This window comes from Dendrobates tinctorius, unplaced genomic scaffold (assembly GCF_039654945.1).
Source record: "Dendrobates tinctorius isolate UK_male_01 unplaced genomic scaffold, ASM3965494v1 ptg000130l, whole genome shotgun sequence".
NCBI classification, from domain to species: Eukaryota; Metazoa; Chordata; class Amphibia; order Anura; family Dendrobatidae; genus Dendrobates; species Dendrobates tinctorius.
In genome coordinates this window covers 4,140,958-4,166,041 of record NW_027361798.1, presented here as the reverse complement: position 1 = coordinate 4,166,041, position 25,084 = coordinate 4,140,958, and the positions used below count along the sequence as shown (strand labels likewise).

Sequence of the window (25,084 nt, the reverse complement as noted above, 5' to 3'; positions counted from 1 at the left end):
CGCTACCACCAGTCTTGTATCATGCCAACTGTCAAGCATCCTGAAACCATTCATGTGTGGGGTGGCTTCTCAGCCAAGGGAATGGGCTCTCTCTCAGTCTTGCCTAAAAACACAGCCATGAATAAAGAATGGTACCAGAATGTCCTCCAAGAGCAACTTCTCCCAACCGTCCAAGAGCAGTTTGGCGATCAACAATGCCTTTTTCAACATGATGGAGCACCTTGCCATAAAGCAAAGGTGATAACTAAATGGCTCAGGGAACAAAACATAGAGATTTTGGGACCATGGCCTGGAAACTCCCCAGATCTTAATCCCATTGAGAACTTGTGGTCAATCATCAAGAGACGGGTGGACAAACAAAAACCTTCAAATTCAGACAAAATAAAAGCATTGATTTTGCAAGAATGGACTGCAATCAGTCAGGATTTGATCCAGAAGTTGATTGAGAGCATGCCAGGGAGAATTGCTGAGGTCCTGAAGAAGAAGGGTCAACACTGCAAATATTGACTTGCTGCATTAACTCATTCTAACTGTCAATATAACCTTTTGTTACTCATAATATGATTGCAATTATATTTCTGTATGTGATAAAAACATCTGACAAACACACATAAAAACCAGAGGCCAGCAGATCATGTGAAAATATAATATTTGTCTCATTCTCAAAACTTTTGGCCATGACTGTAGTATATTGATTTCAATCTCTAGATTCTCATTCTGGACTCTCCGTTTTATACTCTGTTCTCCTGCAGACTGCATTGTTCTCCAGAATTCTTTTTCCCCCTCCCGACTCATATCTTGCCTTTCAGACTTCTGTTTTTCTCAGAACTCCTATATTTCGTGAGGGGGACACACGAGTCACAATTCTTTTTCCTCCCCCGACTCATGTGTCCTCCTCCAGACTCATGTTTTGTTTCCTGCTCCACACTTATGTTCTCCTGAATCCTCTTTCCTATTGTCATTCTCCAGACTGCTTTGTTCCCCTGCTCTCATCTGTCCTTTAGCAGAACCCTTTTTTTTTCTTTCCAGACTCCTGTTTTTTCTCTTGATTTTTATTTTTTCCTCTTTAGACTTTTCTGCCTGCAGGCAGACTCCTCTGTGGTGTTGGCAGCATATATCATTAAACCTTCAAGACACTCCTGTTCTCCTTTTCCTACCCCTTCATGACTCCTCTCTTCTCCTCCTCCTTCCAGACTCCTCTGATCTGTTCTTCCTCCTTCCAGACTCCTCTAATCTGCTCCTCCATTCTCCTCCTCGTTCCAGGATCCTCTGTTCTCTTCTTCTTTCCAGGCTCCTCCATTCTACTTCTCCTTCCTGGCTCCTCCATTCTCCTCCTCCTTCCTGGCTTCTCCATTCTCCTCCTCCTTCCTGGTTTCTCCATTCTCCTCCTCCTTCCTGGCTCCTCCAGTCTCCTCCTCCTTCCTGGCTTCTCCATTCTCCTCCTCTTCCTTCCAGTTTCCTCTATTCTCATCCTTCTTTTTTTCTCCTTCTCTGCCTCCTTCCAGACTCCTCTGTCCTCTTCCTCCTCTTGACTCCTCTGTTCTCCTACACCTCTGGCCACCTTTTTGCTCTACCTACTCTTCTGGACTCCTCTGTCCTCCCATTTCTCTAACCGACTCCTCTGTCCTCCCCCTTGTCCTCCTTTAGACTCCTCTGTTCTCCTCTTCCTTCCAGGCTCCTCTGTTCTCATCCTTTTTTTTTTATCTTTCTCTGCCTCCTTTCAGACTTTTCTGTTCTCCTCCTTCCAGGCTTCTCCGTTCTCCTCCTCCTTTCAGGTTCTTCCGTTCTCCTCCTCCTTTCAGGTTCCTCCGTTCTCCTCCTCCTTTCAGGTTCCTCCGTTCTCCTCCTCCTTTCAGGTTCCTCCGTTCTCCTCCTCCTTCCAGGCTCCTCTGTTCTCCTCATCCTTCCAGGCTTCTCCGTTTTCCTCCCCCTTACAGGTTCTTCCATTCTCCTCCTCATTCTAGGATCCTCCGTTCTCCTCCTTCCAGGTTCTTCCGTTCTCCTCCTTCCAGGCTCCTGTGTTCTCTTCCTCCTTCCAGGCTCCTGTGTTCTCTTCCTCCTTTCAAGCTCCTCTGTTCTCTTCCTCCTTTTAGGCTCCTCCGTCCTCCTTCCAGGCTCGTCTGTTCTCCTCCTCCTTTCAGGCTCATCTGTTCTTCTCCTTTCAGGCTTCTCCGTTCTCCTCCTCCTTCCAGGTTCTTCCATTCTCCTCCTCATTCCAGGCTCCTCCGTTCTCCTCCTTCCAGGTTCTTCCGTTCTCCTCCTCTATTCAGGCTCGTCAGTTCTCCGCCTCCTCCTTGCAGGCTTCTCCGTTCTCCACCTTTCAGGCTCCTCCATTCTCCTCCTTCTTTCAGGCTCCTACATTCTCCTCCTCCTTCCAGGCTCCTTCGTTCTCCTCCTCCTTTCAGGCTCGTCTGTTCTCCTCTTCCTTTCCGGCTCCTCTGTTCTCCTCCTCATTCCAGGTTCTTCCGTTCTCCTCCTCATTCCAGGCTCCTCCGTTCTCCTCCTTCCAGGTACTTCCGTTCTCCTCCTCTATTCAGGCTCGTCAGTTCTCCTCCTCCTCCTTGCAGGCTTCTCCGTTCTCCTCCTTCCAGGTTCTTCCGTTCTCCTCATTCCAGGCTCCTCCGTTCTCCTCCTTCCAGGTTCTTCCGTTCTCCTCCTCCTTCCAGGCTCCTCTGTTCTCTTCCTCCTTCCAGGCTCCTTCGTTCTCCTCCTCCTTCCAGGCTCCTTCGTTCTCCTCCTTCCAGGCTCTTTTGTTCTCCTCCTCCTTCCAGGCTTCTCCGTTCTCCTTCCAGGCTCCTCCGTTCTCCTCGTCCTTCCAGGCTCCTCCGTTCTCCTCGTTCTTCCAGGCTCCTCCGTTCTCCTCGTCCTTCCAGGCTCCTCTGTTCTCCTCGTCCTTCCAGGCTCCTCCGTTCTCCTCGTCCTTCCAGGCTCCTCCGTTCTCCTCGTCCTTCCAGGCTCCTCCGTTCTCCTCGTCCTTCCAGGCTCCTCCGTTCTCCTCGTCCTTCCAGGCTCCTCCGTTCTCCTCGTCCTTCCAGGCTCCTCCGTTCTCCTCCTCCTTCCAGGCTCCTCTGTTCTCTTCCTCCTTCCAGGCTCTTTTGTTCTCCTCCTCCTTCCAGGTTCTTCCCTTCTCCTCCTCATTCCAGGTTCTTCCATTCTCCTCCTCATTCCAGGCTCCTCCATTCTCCTTCCAGGTTCTTCCGTTCTCCTCCTCCTTTCAGGCTCCTCTGTTCTCCTCGTTTCAGGTTCCTCCGTTCTCCTCCTCCTTTCAGGCTAGTCTGTTCTCCTCCTCCTTTCAGGCGCATCTGTCCTCCTTCCAGGTTCTTCCGTTCTCCTCCTCTATTCAGGCTAGTCAGTTCCCTGCTCCTTCCTGGCTCCTCTGTTCTCCTCCTTCCAGGCTTCTCCGTTCTCCTCCTCCTTCCAGGTTCTTCCGTTCTCCTCATTCCAGGCTCCTCCGTTCTCCTCCTTCCAGGTTCTTCCATTCTCCTCCTTCTAGGCTGCTCTGTTCTCTTCCTCCTTTCAGGCTCCTCCGTTCTCCTTTCAGGCTTCTCCATTCTCTTCCTCCTTCCAGGCTGCTTCGTTCTCCTCCTTCCAGGCTCTTTTGTTCTCCTTCTCCTTTCAGGCTCGTCTGTTCTCCTCCTTTCAGGCTCGTCTGTTCTCCTCCTTTCAGGCTCGTCTGTTCTCCTCCTCCTAGGCTCGTCTGTTCTCCTCCTCCTAGGCTCGTCTGTTCTCCTCCTCCTAGGCTCGTCTGTTCTCCTCCTCCTTTCAGGCTCGTCTCTTCTCCTCCTCCTTTCAGGCTCATCTGTTCTCCTCTTTTCAGGCTTCTCCGTTCTCCTCCTTCCAGGCTTCTCCGTTCTCCTCCTCCTTCCAGGTTCTTCGTTCTCCTCATTTCAGGCTCCTCCGTTCTCCTTCCAGGTTCTTCTGTTCTCCTCCTCTATTCAGGCTCCTCTGTTCTCTTCCTCCTTCCAGGCTCCTTCGTCCTCCTCCTTCCAGGTTCTTCTGTTCTCCTCCTCATTCCAGGCTCCTCCGTTCTACTCCTTCCAGGTTCTTCCGTTCTCCTCCTCCTTCCAGGCTCCTCTGTTGTCTTCCTCCTTTCAGGCTCCTCTGTTCTCCTCCTCCTTCCAGGCTCCTCCGTTCTCCTCCTCCTTCCAGGCTCCTCCGTTCTCCTCCTCCTTCCAGGCTCCTCCGTTCTCCTCCTCCTTCCAGGCTCCTTCTTTCTCCTCCTCCTTCCAGGCTCCTCTGTTCTCCTCCTCCTTCCAGGTTCCTCTGTACTCCTCCTCCACCCAGGCTCTTTTGTTCTCCTCATCCTTCCAGGCTTCTCCGTTCTCCTCCTCCTTCCAGGTTCTTCCGTTCTCCTCATTCCAGGCTCCTCTGTTCTCCTCCTTCCAGGCTTCTCCGTTCTCCTCCTCCTTTCAGGCTCTTCCGTTCTCCTCCTCGTTTCAGGCTCCTTCGTTCTCCTCCTCCTTCCAGGCTCGTCTGTTCTCCTCCTCCTTTCAGGCTCATCTGTTCTCGTCCTCTTTTCAGGCTCCTCCATTATCCTCCTTCCAGGTTCTTCTGTTCTCCTCCTCTATTCAGGCTCGTCAGTTCTCCTCCTTTCAGGCTCCTCTGTTCTCCTCCTTCCAGGCTTCTCCGTTCTCCTCCTCATTCCAGGTTCCTCCGTTCTCCTCCTTCCATGATCTTCCGTTCTCCTCCTCTATTCAGGCTCCTCTGTTCTCCTCCTTCCAGGCTCTTCTGTTCTCCTCCTGCTTCCAGGCTTCTCTCTTCTCCTCCTCCTTCCAGGCTTCTCCGTTCTCCTCCTCATTCCAGGCTAGTCCGTTCTCCTCCTTCCATGATCTTCCGTTCTCCTCCTCCCAGGCTTCTCTGTTCTCCTCCTCCTTCCAGGCTTCTCTGTTCTCCTCCTCCTTCCAGGTTCTTCCGTTCTCCTCCTCCTTCCAGGTTCTTCCGTTCTCTTCCTCCTTCCAGTCTCCTATGTTCTCTTCCTCCTTTCAGGCTCCTCTGTTCCCCTCCTCCTTCCTTGCTCCTTCGTTCTCCTCCTACTTCCAGGCTCCTCAGTTCTCCTCCTCCTTCCAGGCTCCTCTGTTCTCCTCCTTCCAGGCTTCTCCGTTCTCCTCCTCCTTCCAGGTTCTTCCATTCTCCTCCTCCTTCCAGGCTCCTCTGGTCTCTTCCTCCTTTCAGGCTCCTCTGTTCTCTTCCTCCTTTCAGGCTCCTTCGTTCTCCTCCTCCATTCAGGCTCATCTGTTCTCCTCTTTTTAGGCTCCTCCATTCTCCTTTCAGGTTCTTCCATTCTCCTCCTCTATTCAGGCTCGTCAGTTCTCCTTTTCCTTCCTGGCTCCTCTGTTCTCCTCCTCCTTCCAGGCTTCTCCGTTCTCTTCCTCCTTCCAGGTTTTTCCATTCTTTTCTTTCCAGGCTCCTCCGTTCTCCTCCTTCTAGGTTCTTCCGTTCTCCTCCTCCTTCTAGGCTGCTCTGTTCTCTTCCTCCTTTCAGGCTGCTCTGTTCTGTTCTCCTCCTTTCAGGCTTCTCCGTTCTCCTCCTCCTCCTTCCAGGCTCGTTCGTTCTCTTCCTCCTTCCAGGCTCTTTTGTTCTACTTCTCTTTTCAGGCTCGTCTGTTCTCCTCCTTTCAGGCTCCTCTGTTCTCCTCCTCCTTCCTGGCTTCTCCGTTCTCCTCCTCCTTCCAGGCTCCTCCGTTCTCCTTCCAGGTTCTTCCGTTCTCCTCCTCTATTCAGGCTCGTCAGTTCTCCTCCTTCGAGGCTTCTCCGTTCTCCTCCTCCTTCCAGGTACTTCCGTTCTCCTCCTCATTCCAGGCTCCTCCGTTCTCCTCCTTCTAGGTTCTTCCGTTCTCCTCCTTCCAGGCTCCTCTGTTCTCTTCCTCCTTCCAGGCTCCTTCGTTCTCCTCCTTCCAGACTTCTCCGTTCTCCTCCTCCTTCCAGGTTCTTCCGTTCTCCTCCTCCTTCCAGGTTCTTCCGTTCTCCTCCTCATTCCAGGCTCCTCCGTTCTCCTCCTTCCAGGTTCTTCCGTTCTCCTCCTTCCTGGCTCCTCTGTTCTCTTCCTCCTTCCAGGGTCTTTTGTTCTCCTCCTCCTTCCAGGCTTCTCCGTTCTCTTCCTCCTTCCAGTTTCTTCCGTTCTCCTCATTCCAGGCTCCTCCGTTCTCCTTCCAGGTTCTTCCGTTCTCCTCCTCATTCCAGGCTCCTCTGTTCTCCTCCTCCTTCCATGCTTCTCCGTTCTCCTCCTTCCAGGTTCTTCCATTCTCCTCCTTCCAGGCTCCTCTATTGTCTTCCTCCTTTCAGGCTCCTCTGTTCCCCTCCTCCTTCCTGGCTCCTTCGTTCTCCTCCTTCCAGGCTCCTTCGTTCTCCTCCTCCTTCCAGGCTCGTCTGTTATCCTCCTCCATTCAGGCTCATCTGTTCTCCTCTTTTTAGGCTCCTCCGTTCTCCTCCTTCTAGGTTCTTCCGTTCTTCTCCTCCTTCAAGGCTGCTCTGTTCTCTTCCTCCTTTCAGGCTGCTCTGTTCTGTTCTCCTCCTTCCAGGCTCCTCCGTTCTCCTCCTCCTTCCAGGCTCCTTCGTTCTCCTCCTCCTTCCAGGCTCTTTTGTTCTCCCTCTCCTTTCATGTTCGACTGTTCTCCTCCTCCTTTCAGGCTCCTCTGTTCTCCTCCTTCTTCCAGGCTTCTCTGTTCTCCTCCTCCTTCCCGGTTCTTCCGTTCTCCTCCTCATTCCAGGCTCCTCTGTTCTCTTCCTTCTTCCAGGCTCCTTCGTTCTCCTCCTCCTTCCAGGCTCATCCGTTCTCCTCCTCCTTACAGGCTTCTCCGTTCTCCTCATTCCAGGCTCCTCCGTTCTCCTCATTCCAGGCTCCTCCGTTCTCCTTCCAGGTTCTTCCGTTCTCCTCCTCTATTCAGGCTCGTCAGTTCTCCTCCTTCGAGGCTCCTCTGTTCTCCTCTTCATTCCAGGCTCCTCCGTTCTCCTCCTTCTAGGTTCTTCCGTTCTCCTCCTCCTTCCAGGCTCCTCTGTTCTCTTCCTCCTTCCAGGCTCCTTCGTTCTCCTCCTTCCAGACTTCTCCGTTCTCCTCCTCCTTCCAGGTTCTTCCGTTCTCCTCCTCATTCCAGGCTCCTCCGTTCTCCTCCTTCCAGGTTCTTCCGTTCTCCTCCTTCCAGGCTCCTCTGTTCTCTTCCTCCTTCCAGGCTCTTTTGTTCTCCTCCACCTTCCAGGCTTCTCCGTTCTCTTTCTCCTTCCAGGTTCTTCCGTTGTCCTCATTCCAGGCTCCTCCGTTCTCCTTCCAGGTTCTTCAGTTCTCCTCCTCATCCCAGGCTCCTCTGTTCTCCTCCTCCTTCCAGGCTTCTCCGTACTCCTCCTTCCAGGTTCTTCCATTCTCCTCCTCCTTCCAGGCTTGTCTGTTCTCCTCCTCCATTCAGGCTCATCTGTTCTCCTCCTATTTTTAGTCTCCTCCATTCTCCTTTCAGGTTCTTCCATTCTCCTCCTCTATTCAGGCTCGTCAGTTCTCCTTTTCCTTCCTGGCTCCTCTGTTCTCCTCCTTCCAGGCTTCTCCGTTCTCTTCCTCCTTCCAGGTTTTTCCATTCTCCTCTTTCCAGGCTCCTCCGTTCTCCTCCTTCTAGGTTCTTCCGTTCTCCTCCTCCTTCTAGGCTGCTCTGTTCTCTTCCTCCTTTCAGGCTGCTCTGTTCTGTTCTCCTCCTTTCAGGCTCCTCCGTTCTCCTCCTCCTCCTTCCAGGCTCCTTCGTTCTCCTCCTCCTTCCAGGCTCTTTTGTTCTACTTCTCTTTTCAGGCTCGTCTGTTCTCCTCCCTTCAGGCTCCTCTGTTCTCCTCCTCCTTCCAGGCTCCTCCGTTCTCCTTCCAGGTTCTTCCGTTCTCCTCTATTCAGGCTCGTCAGTTCTCCTCCTTCGAGGCTCCTCTGTTCTCCTCCTTCCAGGCTTCTCCGTTCTCCTCCTCCTTCCAGGTACTTCCGTTCCCCTCCTCCTTCCAGGTACTTCCGTTCTCCTCCTCCTTCCAGGCTCTTCTGTTCTCTTCCTCCTTCCAGGCTCCTTGATTCTCCTCCTCCTTCCAGACTTCTCCGTTCTCCTCCTCCTTCCAGGTTCTTCCGTTCTCCTCCTCATTCCAGGCTCCTCCGTTCTCCTCCTTCCAGGTTCTTCCGTTCTCCTCCTTCCAGGCTCCTCTGTTCTCTTCCTCCTTCCAGGCTCTTTTGTTCTCCTCCTCCTTCCAGGCTTCTCCGTTCTCCTCATTCCAGGCTCCTCCGTTCTCCTTCCAGGTTCTTCCGTTCTCCTCCTCATTCCAGGCTCCTCTGTTCTCCTCCTCCTTCCAGGCTTCTCCGTTCTCCTCCTCCTTCCAGGTTCTTCCGTTCTCCTCCTCATTCCAGGCTCCTCTGTTCTCCTCCTCCTTCCAGGCTTCTCCGTTCTCCTCCTTCCAGGTTCTTCCATTCTCCTCCTCCTTCCAAGCTCCTCTGTTCTCTTCCTCCTTTCAGGCTCCTCCGTTCTCCTCCTCGTTTCAGGCTCCTTCGTTCTCCTCCTTCCAGGCTCGTCTGTTATCCTCCTCCATTCAGGCTCATCTGTTCTCCTCCTTTTTTTAGGCTCCTCCGTTCTCCTTCCAAGTTCTTCCGTTCTCCTCCTCTATTCAGGCTCGTCAGTTCTCCTTTTCCTTCCTGGCTCCTCTGTTCTCCTCCTCCTTCCAGGCTTCCCCGTTCTCTTCCTCCTTTCAGGCTCCTCCGTTCTCCTCCTCCTTCCAGGCTCCTTCGTTCTCCTCCTTCCAGGCTCTTTTGTTCTCCCTCTCCTTTCATGTTCTTCTGTTCTCCTCCTCCTTTCAGGCTCCTCTGTTCTCCTCCTTCTTCCAGGCTTCTCCGTTCTCCTCCTCCTTCCAGGTTCTTCCGTTCTCCTCCTCATTCCAGGCTCCTCTGTTCTCCTCCTCCTTCCAGGCTTCTCCGTTCTCCTCCTTCCAGGTTCTTCCATTCTCCTCCTCCTTCCAGGCTCCTCTGTTCTCCTCCTCCTTTCAGGTTTTTCCACTCTCCTCCTCTTTCCAGGCTCCTCCGTTCTCCTCCTTCTAGGTTCTTCCGTTCTTCTCCTCCTTCAAGGCTGCTCTGTTCTCTTCCTCCTTTCAGGCTGCTCTGTTCTGTTCTCCTCCTCCTTCCAGGCTCCTCCGTTCTCCTCCTCCTTCCAGGCTCCTTCGTTCTCCTCCTTCCAGGCTCCTCCGTTCTCCTCCTTCTAGGTTCTTCCATTCTCTTCCTCCTTCCAGGCTCCTCTGTTCTCTTCCTCCTTCCAGGCTCCTTCGTTCTCCTCCTCCTTCCAGGCTTCTCCATTCTCCTCCTCCTTCCAGGTTCTTCCGTTCTCCTCCTCATTCCAGGCTCCTCCGTTCTCCTCCTTCCAGGTTCTTCCGTTCTCCTCCTCCTTCCAGGCTCCTCTGTTCTCTTCCTCCTTCCAGGCTCCTTCGTTCTCCTCCTCCTTCCAGACTTCTCCGTTCTCCTCCTTCCAGGTTCTTCCGTTCTCCTCCTCCATCCAGGTTCTTCCGTTCTCCTCCTCATTCCAGGCTCCCCCGTTCTCCTCCTTCCAGGTTCTTCCGTTCTCCTCCTTCCAGGCTCCTCTGTTCTCTTCCTCCTTCCAGGCTCTTTTGTTCTCCTCCTCCTTCCAGGCTTCTCCGTTCTCCTCCTTCCAGGTTCTTCCGTTCTCCTCATTCCAGGCTCCTCCGTTCTCCTTCCAGGTTCTTCCGTTCTCCTCCTTTCAGGCTCCTCTGTTCTCCTCCTCCTTCCAGGCTTCTCCGTTCTCCTCCTCCTCCTCCTTCTTCCAGGCTCCTCTGTTCTCTTCCTCCTTCCAGGCTCCTCTGTTCTCTTCCTCCTTCCAGGCTCCTCTGTTCTCTTCCTCCTTTCAGGCTCCTCTGTTCTATTCGTCCTTCCAGGCTCTTTTGTTCTCCTCCTTCCAGGCTTCTCCGTTCTCCTCCTCCTTCCAGGTTCTTCCGTTCTCCTCCTCATTCCAGGCTCCTCCGTTCTCCTTCCAGGTTCTTCCGTTCTCCTCCTCCTTCCAGGCTCCTCTGTTCTCCTCCTCCTTCCAGGCTCCTTCGTTCTGCTCCTCCTTCCAGGCTCCTCTGTTCTCTTCCTCCTTCCAGGCTCCTCTGTTCTCTTCCTCCTTCCAGGCTCCTCTGTTCTATTCCTCCTTTCAGGCTCCTCTGTTCTTCTCTTCCTCCTTCCAGGCTCCTCTGTTCTCCTCCTCCTTCCAGGCTCATCCGTTCTCCTCCTCCTTCCAGGCTCCTCTGTTCTCCTCCTCCTTCCCGGCTCCTTCGTTCTCTTCCTCCTTTCAGGCTCCTCTGTTCTTCTCCTCCTTTCAGGCTCCTCCGTTCTCTTCCTCCTTCCAGGCTCCTCTGTTCTCCTCCTCCTTCCAGGCTCATCCGTTCTCCTCCTCCTTTAAGGCTCCTTCGTTCTCCTCCTTTCAGGCTCCTCCGTTCCCCTCCTCCTTTCAGACCCCTCTGCTCTCCTCCTCCTTCCAGGCTCCTCCGTTCCCCTCCTCCTTCCAGGCTCCTCCGTTCCCCTCCTCCTTCCAGGCTCCTCCATTCTCCTCCTCCTTCCAGGCTCCTTTGTTCTCCTCCTCCTTCCAGGCTCTTTTGTTCTCTTCCTCCTTCCAGGCTCCTCTGTTCTCCTCCTCTTTCCAGGCACCTCCTTTCTCCTCCTCCTTCCTGGCTCCTCCGTTCTCCTCTTTTCGCTGTCTTTTCCAGATACATTTGTCCCTTAAACTCTCTGACAAATGTGATTGAAACTTATCTGGGACCTGCAGAGCATTGCTGCGTGTCTCACGCCTGCAGAGCATTGCTCCGTGTCTCCCGCCTGCGGAGCATTGCTCCGTGTCTCCCGCCTGCGGAGCATTGCTCCGTGTCTCACGCCTGCGGAGCATTGCTCCGTGTCTCACGCCTGCGGAGCATTGCTCCGTGTCTCACGCCTGCGGAGCTTTGCTCCGTGTCTCACGCCTGCGGAGCTTTGCTCCGTGTCTCACGCCTGCGGAGCATTGCTCCGTGTCTGACGCCTGCGGAGCATTGCTCCGTGTCTGACGCCTGCGGAGCATTGCTCCGTGTCTGACGCCTGCGGAGCATTGCTCCGTGTCTGACGCCTGCGGAGCATTGCCCCGTGTCTGACGCCTGCGGAGCATTGCCCCGTGTCTGACGCCTGCGGAGCATTGCTCCGTGTCTGACGCCTGCGGAGCTTTGCTCCGTGCCTGACGCCTGCGGAGCTTTGCTCCGTGCCTGACGCCTGCGGAGCTTTGCTCCGTGTCTGACGCCTGCGGAGCTTTGCTCCGTGTCTCACGCCTGCGGAGCATTGCTCCGTGTCTCACGCCTGCGGAGCATTGCTCCGTGTCTCACGCCTGCGGAGCATTGCTCCGTGTCTCACGCCTGCGGAGCATTGCTCCGTGTCTCACGCCTGCGGAGCTTTGCTCCGTGTCTCACGCCTGCGGAGCTTTGCTCCGTGTCTCACGCCTGCGGAGCTTTGCTCCGTGTCTGACGCCTGCGGAGCATTGCTCCGTGTCTGACGCCTGCGGAGCTTTGCTCCGTGTCTGACGCCTGCGGAGCATTGCTCCGTGTCTCACGCCTGCGGAGCATTGCTCCGTGTCTCACGCCTGCGGAGCATTGCTCCTTGTCTCACGCCTGCGGAGCTTTGCTCCGTGTCTCACGCCTGCGGAGCATTGCTCCGTGTCTCACGCCTGCGGAGCATTGCTCCGTGTCTCACGCCTGCGGAGCATTGCTCCGTGTCTCACGCCTGCGGAGCATTGCTCCTTGTCTCACGCCTGCGGAGCTTTGCTCCGTGTCTCACGCCTGCGGAGCATTGCTCCGTGTCTCACGCCTGCGGAGCATTGCTCCGTGTCTCACGCCTGCGGAGCTTTGCTCCGTGTCTGACGCCTGCGGAGCATTGCTCCGTGTCTGACGCCTGCGGAGCATTGCTCCGTGTCTGACGCCTGCGGAGCATTGCTCCGTGTCTGACGCCTGCAGAGCTTTGCTCCGTGTCTGACGCCTGCAGAGCTTTGCTCCGTCTCACACTTGCAGAGCTCCTCCTGGATGTAACTATCATTTGTGTTGTGTTCACTTTTCAGGTCATCGGGATTGTCATGGACATCTTCACCGACGTGGACATCCTCTCTGACCTCCTGGATGCTGCCGCTCGACGGGTTCCAGTCTACGTCATCCTGGACGAGATGAATTCTCAGCACTTTCTTGACATGGCATCCAAGTGCAGAGTCAACCTGAACTTTGTGGAGGTGAGACCCCCAGAGAAAGATGGCCCTCAGGCCTGCAGGCGATGGTGTAGACAGGGCCATCTGTCCCTCAGGGCTTTCCACATCAGTTCCCAGTTCATGGCTCACAGTTGCTGGGGGCCAGTTACAGATTTTGTGTTGGGCCCCAGAGTTTCATGTAGCCCCTCTTCCTGCAGAGCTGTATGGTCTGGAGACATCCAGGGTACTTTTATTTTCCCTCCCATCGTTGATCCCCCATGAATGAACGTGCACAGCGCTCTCTTGGGACATTGGCCTCACTGCATGGGATCATATCTCTGAAGGGGGGGGGGAGTATTTTCTGTTATTTCTGTACAGCTGCTGATCCCCTCCTAGTGTAGCTGCAGTCCGGGTGGGCCATGCTTTTCTGTCCACCATCTGTAAACACTGCGCCGTGCAGCAGGGAGCGGCCGACTATGCGGCAGCTGCTGAGCATGAGCTTCCAGAATGTTCAGCGTAACGTCGTGGTGCAAAGGTCGTCAATACCTGATGGTGATCATATGAAACTGTAGATCCTGTTCAGACTAAGGACTCTACAGGGGATTATACTGCTCATGTCACACATGTTAAAGGGATGCTCCAGGAAAAACATTGTATACTCCTAAGGCAGGGCCTGAGGGGTAAATGCTCTCCGTTCTCCTGGTGCCCTCAGCCCCTCGGCACACCAGGTGCCCTTTTGCTGTGCTCACTTTGGCTCCTCTGGCTCCGTCGCTTGTGGTGAACTCTTGAATATGTTTAGCACTGAACCAGAATCTTTGAAAAAAAAATACTGTCCACAGGCTCTGATTGTGCCCCTCTCCTCTCGCCCTTCTTCCTCCTTGCTCCCCTCCTTCTCCTCCTTGCGTCCCCCCTTCTCCTCCTTGCGTCCCCCCTCCTCCTCTTCGCATCCCTCTCTTTTGTGTCCCTCTCTCCTCGCGCCTCTCTCCTGGCGCCCTTCCTTCCTCACGCCTCTCTCCTCGCGTCCCTCCTCCTCCTCTTCGCGTCCCTCTCTCCTCGCGTCCCTCCTTCTCGCGTCCCTCTCTCCTCGCGTCCCTCCTCCTTCTCGCGTCCCTCCTCCTTCTCGCGTCCCTCTCTCCTCGCGTCCCTCTCTCCTCGCGTCCCTCCTCCTTCTCGCGTCCCTCTCTCCTCGCGTCCCTCCTCCTTCTCGCGTCCCTCCTCCTTCTCGCGTCCCTCTCTCCTCGCGTCCCTCCTCCTTCTCGCGTCCCTCTCTCCTCGCGTCCCTCCTCCTCCTTGCGTCCCTCCTCCTCCTTGCGTCCCTCGCTCCTTGCGTCCCTCTCTCCTCGCGTCCCTCCTCCTCCTCGTGTCCCTCTCTCCTTGCGACCCTCTCTCCTTGCGACCCTCTCTCCTTGCGACCCTCTCTCCTCGCGACCCTCTCTCCTCGCGCCCCTCTCTCCTTGCGCCCCTCTCTCCTCTTGCCACGATGCAGCAGAGACGGAGTCTGTGAGTGACCGCTCCTATCACTGAGAATTGAGAATTTTGAGAATGGACGCTCAGTCCTGGTGGAGAAAGAAGCAGTCGTGCCTGATCAGATCTTTTACAAAGTTTCTTATTTCCTCGTGATCTGTTGATGTATAAAAGATAAATTGCCTCGGGCTCTCTGTCACCAAGCCCCCGGTTTCTAAATGTGGCGCTGTGGTCAGTCCTGGGCAGATGCTGAGCACCGTCCCTCTGGCCTCTTCCTTCAGCTTGCCTCCCATCTGGGGCTTCCATGTTCTTGGCTGTTTCAGTCTCCAGCTCTGACTTCTCGGCCTCTGGCACAGTCACCACCTTCTCCTCCTTTTCTGACGTGGTCCCTCCCTTCTGCAGCTGGCGTCCAGGCCGTTCAGGCCTTATCTTGGGTTTCTCCTCCTGGTCTTTCCACAATGGCTTATCTGACGCCGACCACATACTGGTCCTGCAGCACAACCCCAGCATTACTGAAGGGCATCACTTCCCATAGACTGTCCATGATCTGGGACAATGTGTCCTCCGCAGCCTGGCCTCAGCTGTACCTCCATACACAAGAAATCTGCTAATATGTCTGCTGGGCCCCTGCTGCTCGCTGTGCCGGTCACCCACCAATGCTGAGGGTCACTTCTGCCTCTAGACGTGGGGCCACAGAGCAGTTGGCTGCCCCCTGGAGTCTCCAGTCCTCTAACCACAAGGTGGATCCATTGAACCTTGGAGATGATTCATCTGCTGCAGGATGATGATGGAGCTCCATTAATTGCCATATTCGCATGCATTATGCTGACTGCGCCATGTTGCAGAGTATAGAAGAAATTACCATAAAAGCCCCTGTGAAGGAGGTAAAATTAATTCATTAAAGGGAGTACTCTGGTTTTCAGATGAGAAACTTAACAGAGGTCTGCAGGACTCTTGTACTACATCCTAATCATGTTTCATGACCTTTTTTTGCCACACTGTTGCTTCTTCTTGGAGCATGAAGAGTGGTCTTGGTTCACCAGCTGCTCACGTGGGTAATGGACTACAGTTCCCATCATGCACTTCTGTTCTCCGCCATTAGCCTTGGCACTATTGCGCATTTCATATTGCGCGCCTTCGCTGCTGAGCTCCTCACTTTGGTTCCCGGTTCTCGTACCACTACTTTCTTTGCTTGTCTGTTCTCTATCCCTCCTTTAATATTTTTACATTTTCTATGTGGATTCACCTTCTTGAAGATTTGTCCCATCAGGACAGTGAGCGGAGCTTCTACAGTCCTCGCTACAGGTGTGTCATTAATGGAGATTTTTCTTGGCACATTTGTGTTTTTACTAAAGTTTAAAATCAGAAGTTTAAAGTTTTTGACTAATTTTTAGGCAAATATGACAGGCATTCTGCAAATAATTGTGATCACATAGAACACGACCTGGGAAAGACTATGAGCGGTGCGTGAGTATAACCTGGGCAAGACGATGACCGATGCGTGAGAATTTTCAGGGAAAGTCAATGACTGGTGCATGAAAATTACCTGGTCAAGACGATGGCCGGTGCGTGAGAATTGTCAGATGAAGACGATGGCCGGTGCGTGAGAATTGTCAGATGAAGACGATGCCCGGTGCGTGAGAATTGTCAGATGAAGACGATGACTGATGCGTGAGAATGACAAACAACAAACTGGAGCAAGTTCAGAAAAGAGCGACCAGAATGGTGACCGGTCTGCAAACCCTGTCTTATGAGGAAAGGTTGCAGGATTTGGGAATGTTTAGTTTGCAAAAGAGAAGACTGAGAGGAGACTTAATAGCTGTCTACAAATATCTAAAGGGCTGTCACATTGTAGAAGGATCAACTTTATTCTTATTTGCACAAGGAAAGACTAGAAGCAATGGAATGAAACTGAATGGGAGGAGACACAGATTAGATATTAGAAAAAACTTTTTGACAGTTAGAGTGATCAATGAGTGGAACAGGCTGCCATGAGAAGTGGTGAGTTCTCCTTCAATGGAAGTCTTCAAACAGAGGCTGGACAGATATCTGTCTGGGATGATTTAGCGAATCCTGCTTTGAGCAGGGCGTTGGACCAGATGGCCCAGGAGGTCCCTTCCAACTCTACGATTCTATGATTCTATGACTGAGGCTAGAAGATGACTGGTGCATAAGAATGACCGGGGCAAGACGATGGCTGGTACGTGAGAATGGTCGAAGGAACACAATGACTAGTGTGTGAAAATGACCAGGGCAAGACAATGACCGATGCCTGAGAATGGTCAGAGGAAGACTATGACCAGTACATGAGAATGACCTAGGCAAGTCGATGACTGGTGAATGAGAATTACCGGGGCAAGACGATCACTGGTGCATGAGAATGGTCAGAAGAAGACGATGACTGGTTCATGAGATTGACTGGGGAAAGATGATGACCAATGCGTGAGAATGGACAGAGGAAGACGATGACTGGTGTGTGAGAATGACCTGGGCAAGATGATGACCAATGCGTGAGAATGACCAAGGCAAGAAGATGACTGGTGCAAGAGAATAACCCAGGCAAGACGATGACCAGATGATGACCTGTGCGTGAGAATCATCGGGGAAGACAATGACCGGTGCGTGAGAATCATTGGGGGAAGACTGTGATCGTGACCGGAGCGTGAGGATGACCTGTGCGTGAGGATGAACAGTGTGTGAGAATGACCAGGGCAAGACGATGACCACACAGTAAGAATGACCGGGGCAAGACATTGACCACAGAGTGAAGATGACAGTGGCAGGACGGTGACCTGCTCAGGATGAAGACCATAGTGTTGGAATGACTGGGGAAAGACTATGACCAGAGTATGAGAATGACTGAGGCAGGACAATGACCACAGTGTGAGAATGGCCAGGGCAAGATGATGAGCAGAGCATGAGATTGACTGGGGCAGGATGATGACCACAGTGTGAGAATGATTAGGGCAAGACAGTTATCACAGCTTGAGAACGACTGGGGCAGGATGATGACCACAGCGTGAGAATGACCAGGGCAGTACGGTGACCAGAGCCTTAGAATGATTGAATGACTAATGCAGGATGATGACCACAGAGAATGACAGGGAAGACAATGATCAGTCAGGCAGCGACTGGTGCGGGACAATGACCAGAGCCTGACAATGACTGGTGCGGAATGATAACCACAGCGTAGGAGTGAATGGGGCCCTGGGACACAACTGTAGCGCCTGGTTGCAGGTGGCACCTTTTGGCCATGTTAGACTTACGCTCTCACTGTATTTACTTGTAAATATCCGAACTCTTCCCTCATGACGGTGTGACTTTTTCTTCCTGTAAGGACGGTGCAGTGTGACCTTGTCTCTCAGATGCCGTCTGACCCTCTGTATGTCGTCTGCTCTATTTCTCTGTATCTGTGCAGATAAAACCAAGCAGCTTTTGGGCTGAGACAGGTGTAACTGTTCGGGTGCACTGCTGTCACACCCGCTCAATCTGCTGCTGGAGGGGCACGGGCTTTCACTATCACACTGTATGGTATATGTAGATAACAGTCATCAGACTATGTTCAATGTGACATCTGCCCTGCTGTGTACACAGATGTAACTTACGGTACATCCAGTGACATTTCCAGTCTGGACTACACTGGATGGATAGGTGTCGTCTTTACAAATTTTTGGATCCTCTGGGATTCATGGAATAGTTTATAAAAGTTTTTTGTATTTTGAGTGATACTGGTATTTGGGAGCCTGCAAGGTTCTGGTTCTTTTCCCGTGACATGGTCCTGCTGTCTCCTAATTATTGGATCCAGGTCTTCTGACCATGAAATGTGGACTCTTCTGCACATCACACTCGTGTGCCTCTTTTTTGTTTTCCTTCACAGTTCCTGAGGGTGCGGACCGTCTCTGGCCCCACGTATTTCTGCAGGACAGGAACTACGTTCAAGGGGAACCTCCTGGAGAAGTTCATGCTGGTGGACTGTACGGTGGTGTTGAGTGGTACATACAGGTGAGCTGCGTGTCAGAATCCTTATCTGCCTGACTGATGTGATGAGTACTGCAAGTTGGATCCAGTGTATGTTTTTGTATATTTTTGTGGATTTTCGTTGAGACCTGTGCTATGTTCTTCTGTTTTCACAGCTTTATGTGGTCATTTGAGAAGATCCATCGCAGCATCGCTCACATCTTCCAGGGAGAACTGGTTTCCAGCTTTGATGAAGAGTTCCGGATTCTGTTTGCACAGTCTGACCCTCTTATCCCCCCTGAGAATGCTTTGATCAAGATGGAAAAGCCTTCCATGGGGATGGTCCCATTTGCTGGCCCTCGTCCTTTCTATGATCGTAAGCTTCACTTCATGTACCCCAGAGATGACGGCTCCCAGAACTCTTTCAATTCCTTCGGTGTAGATCCTGATCGACATTATCTGCAGTCGTTCCGCAGAGAAGATATGATGAGACACACAATGGAAAATACTGGCATGAGATTCCATGGGCCAAAAATTCCTGACCAAATGCAGATGCAAATGGATAAATTGCAGATGTCCTTCATGCAAAACAAGCACTTGGACATTGACGCCTATAAGAGGCACAGCTTTGCAGAAGGCACCTTTGAGAACTACTCAGCTTCTAAGCAGTACTCGAGGCAGATGTTTATGAACACCGACAATAACGAGTACCGCTTCCAGTCAAGCCAGTTCCAGAAAAGTCAGTTTATACAAATGGATCGCACAGGGAGGACTCAGGGACTGTTCGAAAAGATTCGAGGCAACCGACAGGGTTTCCAAGACTCAGATGACATGGATTCCAGGTTTCCCCCTTACAAAGCTTTGCAGGGAGAAGGTAATTTTGCTATTGAGGGTCCACACACCAGACTGGGCTACAACCCCTCCAGCTCCTCACGAGAAGTTAAGCATGGCTCAGACCAAGTGGTTCTGGGAAACGAAGGAAGATTTGGACAAAGATCTCAAGGACGTCAGAAGTTTATGTGTCAAATGTCTCCCACACAAAAGCAGAGCACTGAGCAAAAGCAATTTTTTCAAGACCAAGATGCAGATAAAAAAGTTCAAGAAAACAAACAAGGTTTACGTAGCTGGCGCATCTCTTCATACTTGAGTGGAATTCAGCCAGACCAGGATGAAGAGGGAATGATAATGACTTTAGATTCTGAACCTTTTGAACAAGGTCCAGTTATGGTGGAAAAACCAGTATCTACAAATGAGACATTAGCAAAGTATTCCATTGATCCGATCCCCCCATATAAACCAATAGTAGCTGTTAGCGAAGCCCCTATGCAAGTAGATGCAAACAAAGAGATGGCTATGATAGAGAAGGAGAAAGAAGACACCTTCTTATCACGACATGATTCTTTCCGATCGCGAACTAACCCCTTAATTCAAAGAAGTTCCCGCCTACGATCATCACTGATATTTAGTAACTCAAAATTGGAGCAGCATAGCTCCACTGCTGAGGCGGTACAGGTGATTCAGAAGGAGCAGAGCACGAGTGAGGTGGTCAAAGACAATGAAATCATCAAGACATCATCAAAAGTAGCTGAGATCCTGGAGAAATACAGGGGAGGCAGCAAAGACAATGACGTGACCGCCGTAATGCAAGCCAAAGCGGCCACCAAAGTCATCCAGGAGGAGAGAGAAGATGGGCAGAAGAAGAGCACTACTGAAACTGTGGCTTACAAATCTCTAGAATCCAAACTTCTAGATAAGGATTCTTTCAGCCGAACACTTCTCGAGTCGCAGTATCGCTCTTCAGTCACTTCTCAGTTCCAAGATCTTTTCAGCAAAGATAGACAGACAAGCTCGATGACCAAGGTGGAACAAAGGGTTTCAAGTATCCAGACAGTAGATAGCAACATGGCTGCTCTCCCAGAGCCAAAAGAAAGTGGACCTATTATTACTGAAATTATAGACCCACCAAAATCTCCAGAGGTTGAAGTGCCAAAGCCCTCGAGCAAAGTAATAAACTCTGGTCTTCTGTTTGGAAATGCTCTAGAAAGTATGTCCCAAAATCCAACACCTATCATCACTTCTCCCACCACAACCAAACCAGAGGAGGAACTGTCAAAAACAGAGCCAACACCAATGGAGTTTATCCGGAGAGGCTCCTTGAGACTCAAGCAATTTCTCCAGTCAAAAACAGAAAAGAAGGCAGAAGAAGAGGCTGTTTCAGATGCAGCTAAAGTAGAGAAACAGAACAATGCCCTCAGACGCCTCTCAAAAACCGAGGTCTCAGAGCCAACCTCAGTGGCGGAAACTGAAGACAAGACCACTAAGATAATATCTACTTCTCCACCCAAAGCCACATCTACTTCTCAGTCCAGGTTGTCCTCTTCAACCTCAAATGTTATCTTCAGTAGTAACCTCCGTGATGACACCAAAGTGATATTAGAGCAAATATCCGCCAACAGCCAGAAGAATCGGGCGGAGATGGCCAAACAATCTCAGGCTTTGAGCACCAATGATTCGGACATCGCTACTGCCAATTCCACCTCAACAGAGACTAAAGCAGATGATACCAGCACTTCAGACTCAACTTCTGTCACCAGGACAGGAAGTTTCCTAAGTCGAAGTCGATTCTCACGACCTTCTCCGACCTCTCCCGAGGACAGAGATAACCTGCTAAAGCGAATGGAGAGTATCCGGAAAGAGAAACGTGTTTATAGCAGGTTTGAAGTGTTTTGCAAAAAGGAAGAAGTAGAGGAGATCGAGGATGACTCAAAGGATAAGAAAGTGGGGAAACTGCTGGGGAAATTAGGAACTTTTATTAAGAAATGACCACAGACCTGATCCAAGTGTTTCCATCTGGTGCCAATAATGTTCTGTATCCTAACCCCCGCAGAGGTCGCACATGAAAATCTCCATCTTTGGCTTATCTGGACACTTGTGTCATGGAAACTTCCATATAGCTAGACAGAAATCTCTGCATGAACTGAACCTTCAGAAATGGTACTGACCTCCGACCTGTCGCCAAAGAACGATCCCACCCGGTGCCTTTTGTCTTGGCCATGACTACTGCCTCTTCTACAGCTACAAGACTCATTGTGCTTGTGTCTTGGTGGGACTCCGAGCTTCAGAAATTCCTGACTCAGAATCCAATATTAATTTATTCAATGGAGGGAAAAAACTTGACCGGTACCGAATGACAAACGTCGCATGGAGGCCGCATGGGCTCATTGTGTTGAAGCACTGAACTATTCCAGATTTTTCTACAAATTTGTATATAGCTGTGTATATTTCTTAGCAGTATGTAAAGCCTGTGACTGATGGTTTCCTGGCACTAACTCTGGGGTGGTCTACGGTCCTGAAGGATCGTTGGGGAAGTCATTACAAGCATGGTGCAGGAGGCTGCCCCATTGGTTGCTCCTCCTATTGTAGGATTCTAGTGGGGAGATACCGCAATACATAGGATTCATTCCAGCAGTGCAGTATACAGGAAGGCCGAAAACTAAAGGACAGTCTTTGTGGAATTAAGAGTTCTGGAACTTCCTAACAGACTTGACTTTTCCATTCCTCGCCATTTGCAAGATCTCTGCCTTCTGTCAGTGAACACAAAGTCTTGTTTACATTCAGAGGCTGAAAACCCAACACCGTTCTGGTTCTGCAGGTTAGATATGAGCAAATCGAATCTGCATCAAATTTTACAAAAATGAATCCACATTATTCACCAATCGCATTGGTTAAATCCAGCCGAACACAATTCTACATTATAAAAAGCTGGGAAGGGGTTAGAAAAAAACAAACCCCACGGCACATCCCCACTTTGGGCATCTTCACGTGGCCATCATCCGCATCCGCTGCCCACCATCTCCGGCGCCTGTTGCACTGACGGCTCCACAGCGTCGTGAGAGTGAATGGGGGCAGGAGGCGCAGGAGATGGTGGGCGGCTGAAGACTGTGAGGATGGGACGGTGCAAAGGACAGGACGGGTGCAGGCCTGCGGGGCCGCTTGAGGTTTCTTTTTGCCTAGGCAGAGAGCTGAGAGCCGAACAGCGCACATTCGGTTCACATGAAATAAATTCGATACAATTCCAATTTCCTGCACAAATTTGATTGAATTTAGGCATTTTGTGTTTTGCCGCTTTGATCATCTCTACTGGAGAGATAAGTTATGCGCTGATACATTGTGACACAGCCACAGATCCGGGGCGACGCTGATACATTGTGACACTGCCGCAGATCCGGGGTGGCGCTGACGCATTGTGACACAGCCGCAGAACCGGGGCGGCGCTGATACATTGTGACACAGCCGCATCTCCGGGGCAGCACCAGTGCACTGTGTGCTTTCATCCTCTGCTTGCTGTCCAGGAATGGCAATGCTCATAGTTTACATTCAGATATTTTGTAAAGTGTGAGGAATGGAAACCAAGTATTTTTTGCTGCCACAATGCGGTTAGTGGAGTGATTGTGTGATGGACCCGGCCGTATTTTCCCGCGCTCCGTGTCGCACTGGGGCAGCACTGGTTATACTACTGACATGGATTCCACCAGGCTGCAGAGCGGGCGCTCGGTGACTACTACGTGTGATGAGTGTGAGGACGTCATCTGCTTCTATGGTGACTGCAGCAATGTCTGCAGCGAGCGGAGACTTCACTGTACGTGTCCTTCCCTCCTGGCACCTGTACATGGTGGAATACACACAGTATAATGTGCTCGAATAAAGCTGTTCTCCTCTAGCCGTGTCCTCATTGTGTGTACAGTGCTGATTATTATTATTTATTGATATAGCGCCATTAATTCCATGGTGCTGTACATGGGAAGGGGGTTACATACAAAGTTATAGATATCGATAACAGTAAACAAATGACGGACTGGTACAGAGGGGAGAGGACCCTGTCCTTGCGGACTTACATTCTACAGGCTGATAACATGTAAGAACTGCTAACAGCACCCAATATCCCGCAGGCTCCGGATGGGTGGGCTCCTCTCCCCGGTTTCCCTTAAGTGGACGAGCCTGATGGACTGACCTGGTCACGCGCCCTCCATCAGGTCTCTCACTGATCCCTGGGCCATGTGCTCCATCCTCGGGGTTCGGATCATTTGTGATCCCTCGGGGGTGGGGTCACCCCCCCACACTCAGGGGTGGGGTTCTGTGCTCCAGAAGCCATTCGGAGAAAAGGAGTTCCTGCCGTAATCAGATATTCCCGTCACCATCACCTCAGTGACACTGAAGAATAACAGAGGAAGGAGCATTGTCTTCCAACTCCGAGGAGACATTTCCAGTAATTCATAAATGGTTTATTGTTAGGGCCACCTGGGATGTTGGAGGAAGATGTGGGTTTTCTTCTTTCTCAGTTGAGCATATTGACCTGATTCATTCATGTGACGGTGCCCTGATGATCACAAAAGGTGATCGTTCACAGTTCATTAACCCTATATATGAAGGAAACACACTGGTTTCATGTGGATGCTTCCAACTAGGGGATGCCCCTCTATGAAGCCTGTAAGATGTGTACATGGGTAATTATTGACCGGACCCCCATAGGTGATGCATTTGAATTCTGCCCTGAACTGATGCCTCACATTTCTTAGAAGGACAAAGTTCAGCTCTGGGGCACACCTGCTTCCATTACAGCCTGGTGCCAATCAGCAGCTGGGAGAAGAGGATTCATAAAGGTAATACCCTCTATGAATAAAGCTATGAGAGAGCGGAGAATCCATATACAGTCCCAGTGACATAACTAGAGTCTGTTGGGCCCCCACCTCATATACGTGTTCACCTCTCATGTAAAAATGTTCCCTGTCCTGGCTCCCTGTAATATTCTTTTCCGCCCTGAGCACCATCCTGGTATAATGTCCCTCATCCTGGCATAATGTCTCTCATCCTTGTATAGACACCCTCATCCTGGTATAATGGCCCCATATTGGTATAATGCCCACCATCCTGGTACAATGTCCCTCATCCTGGTGTAATGTCCCCCATCCTGGTATAATGTCGCATTCTGGTATATTGTCCCTTTTCTGGTATATTGTCCTCATCCTGGAACAATGTCCCCCATTCTGGTATATTGTCCACATCCTTGTATAATGACATATTGCCCCCCCATCCTGGTATACTGTCCTACATTCTGATATATTATCCCTATTTTGGTATAATGTCCCCATCCTGGTACAATGTCACCCATTCTGGTATAATTCCCCCCCCATCCTGCTATAATGCCCCCCATCCTATTATATTGTCCCCATCCTTGTATAATGACATAATGTCCCCCATTCTGGTATATTGCCCCCCTCATGTTGGTATAATTCCCCTCTATCATGGTATAATGTCCTCCATTCTGATATATTGTCCCTATTTTGGTATAATGCCCTCCATCCTGGTACAATGTCCCCCATGTTGGTATAATGCGGCTGTTAAACAATCACAAGACATGCAATCCCCGCATGTTTTGTGACTATTCAACAGCGCAAAACATGTGGCCGCAGGGACTTGAACATGTCACTTGACCACCCGGGCTACTCAGTGCATACCTGAGCACCCTCGGCAAACTCGAGTAATGAGCACTTTCACTCATCACTAAAAATCTCTAAAGCAGCAGATACCGTTTGGGAATAGAGCGGGACACTGGGTGGCAGAGGATCTTGGAGAGGGAAACAGCGGAACACTGGGTGGCAGAGGATCTTGGAGAGGGAAAGAGCGGGACACTGGGTGGCAGAGGATCTTGGAGAGGGAAAGAGCGGGACACTGGGTGGCAGAGGATCTTGGAGAGGGAAAGAGCGGGACACTGGGTGGCAGAGGATCTTGGAGAGGGAAAGAGCGGTACACTGGGTGGCAGAGGATCTTGGAGAGGGAAAGAGCGGGACACTGGGTGGCAGAGGAAAAGAGCGGGACACTGGGTGGCAGAGGATCTTGGAGAGGGAAAGAGCGGGACACTGGGTGGCAGAGGATCTTGGAGAGGGAAAGAGCGGTACACTGGGTGGCAGAGGATCTTGGAGAGGGAAAGAGCGGTACACTGGGTGGCAGAGGATCTTGGAGAGGGAAAGAGCGATACACTGGGTGGCAGAGGATCTTGGAGAGGGAAAGAGCGGGACACTGGGTGGCAGAGGATCTTGGAGAGGGAAAGAGCGGGACACTGGGTGGCAGAGGATCTTGGAGAGGGAAAGAGCGGGACACTGGGTGGTAGAGGATCTTGGAAGGGAGAAAAGCGGGACACTAGGTGGCAGTGGATCTTGGAGGTCAAAAGAGCAGGACACTGGGTAGCAGTGGATCTTGGAGGGAAGAAGAGCGGGACACTAGGTAGCAGTGGATCTTGGAGGGAAGAAGAGCGGGACACTGGGTGGCAGAGGATCTTGGAGAGGGAAAGAGCGGGACACTGGGTGGCAGAGGATCTTGGAGAAGGAAAGAGTGGGACACTGGGTGGTAGAGGATCTTGGAGGGGAGAAGAGCAGGACACTAGGTGGCAGTGGATCTTGGAGGTCAAAAGAGCGGGACGCTGTGTGGCAGTGG

General features: G+C 51.7%; 1 protein-coding gene across 3 annotated transcripts in view; it reads left to right on the top strand.

Annotated features, from left to right (window-relative positions):
* FAM83H (family with sequence similarity 83 member H) overlaps positions 1–22,313 on the top strand; it is a 92,791-nt gene extending 70,478 nt beyond the window's left edge. For all 3 annotated transcript variants that reach the window (XM_073543271.1, XM_073543273.1, XM_073543272.1), the window contains exons 3-5: positions 12,053–12,217; positions 17,514–17,638; positions 17,770–22,313. In XM_073543271.1, the coding sequence (XP_073399372.1) occupies positions 12,053–12,217; positions 17,514–17,638; positions 17,770–20,416 (2,937 nt within the window). In that variant the 3' untranslated portion in view covers positions 20,417–22,313. The remainder of the gene's footprint in view (positions 1–12,052; positions 12,218–17,513; positions 17,639–17,769) is intronic.
* Positions 22,314–25,084: the final 2,771 nt, after the last annotated feature.